General features: G+C 39.1%; 1 protein-coding gene across 2 annotated transcripts in view; it reads left to right on the plus strand.

Moving 5' to 3' along the window:
* The first annotated feature begins 5,306 nt into the window (after positions 1-5,306).
* Positions 5,307-6,000, plus strand: part of LOC144436141 (uncharacterized) — a 20,391-nt gene continuing 19,697 nt past the window's right edge. Inside the window, exon 1 of one of the 2 annotated variants that reach the window (XM_078124841.1) lies at positions 5,307-5,593. In XM_078124841.1, coding sequence (XP_077980967.1) covers positions 5,491-5,593 — 103 coding nt within the window. In that variant the 5' untranslated portion in view covers positions 5,307-5,490. The remainder of the gene's footprint in view (positions 5,594-6,000) is intronic. The other variant, XM_078124842.1, reaches the window with a different exon arrangement.

Below are 6,000 nucleotides of genomic sequence, written 5' to 3' on the forward strand. Positions count from 1 at the left end.
TTTTGTATCTAAATATTGCTGTATTTACAATGATAATATACAGTGATTTACAGTGGTTGCAGCGCAGGATTAAGCTTGAGTAAACTGTCGACTGTTGTTCGTGCCTTTTGTTCTACGTTTTATTTAAAACTAAAGTCGTCGCCTCGCTGATTGAACAGCGAGTGCCTGAGGCACGACTGCCTCTCGCAGTTCCCATCAGTACGCATTAGTGCATTAGTATTCAGTGATACGGAGCGAGGCGACGACTTTGTTTTAGATGAAACTAGCAAAACTGTCGACAGTCTAAAGAGTACAGACCTGATATATAATTATATTTCTACAACAGCCAATCACTGACATGCAAGTACACAATAACGCCAGTGATTCAAAATAAGCGCAATTGTGTTTGATGTTGCAGACGTCATGACTAGTCTATGTCATGTAACAATCTAGGGGAGGGATACATCTCCAAACACACACACACACACACACACACACACACACACACACACACATACGCCCGCGCACACACGCACTCGATGTGTGTCACAATGACGAAAAGGCAACTATATCTTTGACATACTCCCTAAAAAATAGCAGTGTACCCTTTAAACAGAGAAAATTTAAATTAAATGATCCAGTCATTTTAACTGGTGGTAGGTCCGATATTTGAACAACAGGTATGTTCAAAGTACCCCCCTCCTCAGCTCCAATGGTCAAATTAAAGCCAAAGTGACACCAGATCTAGAGATGACAACATTTTCAAAAATAACATATTTTACTGGCATTTCACTTCTATATGCAAAGTACACATCACATTTTATTCACCCTTTTTTGTTTTGAGTCTGATGATCACGATTTAGTGAATGTAGTTTTATTTGTTTGTTTTTTTGTTTCTGAGTGTCCGTGTGTGTGTGTATGTGTGTGTATGTATGTGTGTGTGTGTGTATGTGTGTTTGTCCGTGTGTGTGTCTGTGTTTGTGCATTGTGTCCGTGTGTGTGTGTGTGTGTGTGTGTGTGTGTGTGTGTGTGTGTGTGTGCGTGTGCGTGCGTACGCGTGTCACACAGCTAGTAACTACCATGTAAATGTTTGCACCATAAACCCTGGTGAAGCCTGAAGGGTCTATGTTTGCAATCACAAAATAACAAACCTGGAACGACAAAGTGCTAAAAATAAACAAAACAATACCGCTAAATATCTGGCTAACCTAAGTTTAGGTGCAACACTGAAGCGTTGACTGTTCGTTGAGCTCTGCCCCCCCCCCCCCTCTCTTCTGCCCTCTCTTCAAGAGTGAAAGGTTTCAACCTTGCCAACCACATAGCAACGTAGCAAATATTTACCACAAACATGTTAAGATGAACTTTTACTGAATATCCCAATATATATATATATATATATATATATATATATATATATATATATATATATAACTCGGTGAGTATCAATCTGCTAAGACAGTGCTCTATACCGCAGTGGCAGAGCGCAATAGTTTTGGTAGTACTGGAACTGTTTCTTGGTTGTAACTCGGAGTTTCACGCATTGCGCGATCATCAGACAGATGATCGCGCAATGCGTGAAACTCCGAGTTACAACCAAGAAACAGTTCCAGTACTACCAAAACTATATATATATATATATATATATATATATATATATATATATATATATATATATATATATATATATATATATATATGATTTGAATACTAGTGTATGTATATTGTGTATATATACTAGTGTATATATACTAGCAAATCTATACATGAATCTGCATTGCATGGTACGAACACGGGAAATTTCGTAACTACATGTAGTCGTATGGCTAAACCACGACGGAATCACCATGTTACTGTTTCGTTTCTGAAGCTTCGAATGAGCGATGAAAGGGGTAACCTACGTGATTTTACACATTGCCACATACATTTAGGCAAAACAAATTAGTGTCTGCTTACGTCTGTACGTACGATTAAATCCAAAAGGGGAAATGTTGCCTTGTTACAGAAGTCATGCTGAATTTGGTTGTTACAATAAACCCAAAACGTTTCTGTGCTACTCAGTTTGATATGTGTCATTGCTCGCTAGATAAATACTCTTTCCACACGGCTAGCCTGCTACCGACAAAAATTACATGTAAAGCGTTTTCTTTTAGTTAGTTAGTTAGTTAGTTAGTTAGTTAGTTGTCACTGGTGTCTTTCGCGTTTGATTGTCTGACGCACTGCTCATGTTGGCATCTGAAAATGCTAAGTCTTTCGATTAAAAATAACTTTCAATATTTATTAGCACATCACTGTTTATCAGACACATCGACTGATATCTTAGACAGGCGGATAAACAAAACTAGACTCGACTGTTACGGGTTTGTTTTGAAAATTGAAATACATAGCTCGGGTGATACTCGTATCGTACCCATCCGGCATAACTCGGAGGAGTACATGCACGTGAATATTGACTGTTTTCGGGAAATAGGACAAGTCTAGTCAATCATGAAACAGCCTAAACCGACATTTTTAAGAACACGGGAGGAAAATATAGGAAAATCAAAGACATTTCAAACCAACTCGAAATCGGAGATGCGAGATAATATGGAAGTATTCAGGAAGTACAAATTAAAGCAAGCTCAGATCGCCATGGGTGATGTTGTCATGATGTTACGTGTATACGCTACTTGTGAATTTTGTCTTGAACAGAGATTTCCTGATTCAGTCAAAACACGGCCCAATATATAAACCACGATGAAAAAATTGTCATCTGTCTGACGATTTTGGTGTGTTCAAATGTATGTAATGATCGATCGATCGACCGACCGACCGAAAGCCTGGCGTGTGTACGTAAAGATTTTGACGGCGAGTAAGCCTTATACGAGGTATTTAATGTTACCTAAAATGGGTATCTGCGATTTGGACATATGGCAAATGTCATTGACACGAAGTCTTCGTCGGCGAGCTTTGATTTTGATAGTTTGGTACAATTACAAATACGTAGCTAGCTGTACAGGTCACAGTGACGTTGTGCAACCGAGCACAGACAGGTAGTATGAGTGGTCGTACGACCGTGTCGCAGATATCATTTTTGAGTTTGTACGAGTCGCACATCCAAGTCGCAGATACCCTTGATAGCCACGATTAAATAAATGCTTATACACTGGCGGTCTGTGCCGCGCCGGAAGGTTCTGAAACGAAACAGTTACTAATTCACACTTATCATTTTAGTATTGTTACTTTAATTTCCGCAGGATTTTGGAGCATTCTACATGTAGGTTTCTGGAATTTCCAGTCTTTTGAATTCAATGTATTTTCATCAATTGGCAGCAGTCCCTCTCCTCGAATATTGTAGTACGTGATGATTGAAATGTGTCAGCTTGCATTTGACCGTGAACGTATCAGCAGTTTTCAAAGTACAAGAAATCAGATATGAGGACGTGAGCAGTAAATCTTGAGACGGTACGAAACTCGGTCATCAGTGAATTTCAGTGAAACGTATAGGCAAATGTCGGGATTCTTTGAGAGGTTTTACTCGTTTGTTCATATGCGTTATATAGATATTTTTGACGTTATTAACGTTGCGACGTCACTACTGGAAGAGAAAGGAAGTTACGACTGGGATGCCCACATCTTTTTCTTTCCTTCGTGGTACCGTTATGGAGATATCTCCCCTTTTTTTCCATGGTTACAGTGCTAGTGATCCATGTGTGATCTGAGCATACGCGAATTTGACACTGCGTATATTTTGCAAATCCCCTAGGCCCCTGCAAATAGTTTATAGTGATAAACAGTGCTTCTTTAGGCGTTTCCCTACCCGCGCATTTGTTTACTTCTCTTTTTTTCATGATTTTTCGATAATTGCAAAACTCAAACCTAGTTCAATTTTTGTGCATCTCTCTCTCTCTCTCTCTCTCTCTCTCTCTCTCTCTCTCTCTCATAGTGTGGAGTCAACGGCATGTCGGGTTTGGAATCTATGTATGTCATGCATGTCATTGTATGTACACGTGGCTCTAACTGTAAAATAGCTCTATATTCAGAGCTCTGTCTATACCGCTCCACAAGAACGGAGGCCGTTCCAAGGAGGATCGCGTACATTTCCAGAACTACGTGGGATAGCGAATGTCGATCCACCGAGTCTAAGAAAAGCGTGCATCAAAATCAAAATCTTATTGCCAGTAACATGACAGTCGTATTAATCGCAGCTGAGCGATTGCAGGAACTGACAATAGATCTAGAGAATAATACGTTTGTGTGAGAACGGAAACACAGAGGAAGTACGCTTACCGTATACCCAATGTGGCAGACGACCTACAAAAATTCTTTTCAGCCTCAGAGGACGTTGTAATAAGAATCTGCCCGGGTCAATCCCATTTGCCAGCTAGATACCGTTATGACTGATATACTGTTGAGGGCGACATTTTAAAGTATACTAGTAGAGTCGCAAAATCAATGTCGTGTAAGGGACAAACCAAAATATACAGCGGGAGGGGTAGATGTTCAACATATTATGTGTAGCTCTTTTGCCACATGTCCCATTTATCTCCCATATCCCATGAATACACAATTTTCGCGCGATTTTATTTTTTTTTCTCGAATACCTAATGAAAGTTTAGGGTCGGCGGTGAAAAACTAGGTGGGGTCGGACAACCAGAACCAAATATTTTTTTTAGACATTACCCTGAATTCACTATACGCATATGTAGTTGATAAAAATGCTCTCGAAATATTTCATAAGTGTGAATTAACAAGTAATTGCATTTTTGTCAAAATAGTCTTGCAGAGTGCTTTTTGCTTCAAGAGTAGGTAATCATTCCCAGACCAAAGACCGCTACCTCAAAAATATCGACCTCATATACAATATAGCGCCCCCAGCGACTGTAATTCCTTAAGATCCTCTGAAATAAGTGATGTGGACTACCCTGTCCGATATTTGCAGGTGTAACCCTCAAACTGTCAATAGCAATCACATCGTGCTATTGCCATGGGATGCATGTGGTTTTAGTGAATACATTAGCACACTCTGTAACTTGGACCTACCTAATTCTAGGCGAAAAGTGGTGTCTTACATACTTGAAGCACATCTGAGTCAGTAGCAGGGATTTGTGCAAGGGGACAGGGAGACTAGTGATTGGCGTGTTTAATTTATCTAAAAGAGTGAAATTATTTCATGGCCTGTTATACTTTACCCGAATTCGACTATGACCAGTTGCAACCTGAAGTGTCATTTAATGATGAACTTGAATAAGCACATTTCAATTAACAAAAATGTAGCTTCAAACGACATATAGTCAAAAGTGTATGTTCCTTTAGTTTAAGTTCACCATCCCCTAATAGCTAGGAAAGGACAATGGACACTTTACAGATTTCAAAATATTGTAAATTTTAACGAGGTTTCACAAGGAAATGAGTCAGATTTGTCTTCCACTGAATATGCAATATGAGAAGAAGCAAGGTCATTTAAAGGGGCTAACATAAATTTGAGTTTCGTATGCATTTCCCGTTTGGATAGCATAGAAAATCACATTCGTCATGGCTTTACTGATGGAATCAAAGGGAGGGTTATTCCCTCTTTGCGAATGGGTCATTTGCGTCGTACTGATAGCTACCTGTTTCGGAATGACAAATGGACAAGGTAAGTAATATCTACATTGCATAATTGTTGAAGCAGCTGTCTCTCAAATTTGGGGCTGTTTTAATTTAAATAATGTCTCGCGTCCATGGATCGTAGTAACGTTAGAGGCTCGGGCAGACGTTAATACTGCTGTGCTGTATATACAATGTATATAATTTTGTCCATAGATTCGTTAAGTGTCAAAGAACTGATCGAAATCGAATAAAAAAGTGTAGAACAAGGAATTGTTCATCATGGCAACTATTATGATGTCTACAACGAAAGTTGAAATAAAATGTAACGCAACGTGCCCATTTGTTTTGTGTTGTTTGTTTTAACCTGGCTGTAAACCAAAGTAATCAGATCACGCTGAAATGTTCCGTTTTTAACGTTAAATTTCAAGATGACGCTAAAAGTAGTGTGCTTTC

This window comes from Glandiceps talaboti, chromosome 6, assembly GCF_964340395.1.
Source record: "Glandiceps talaboti chromosome 6, keGlaTala1.1, whole genome shotgun sequence".
Taxonomy (NCBI): Eukaryota; Metazoa; Hemichordata; class Enteropneusta; family Spengelidae; genus Glandiceps; species Glandiceps talaboti.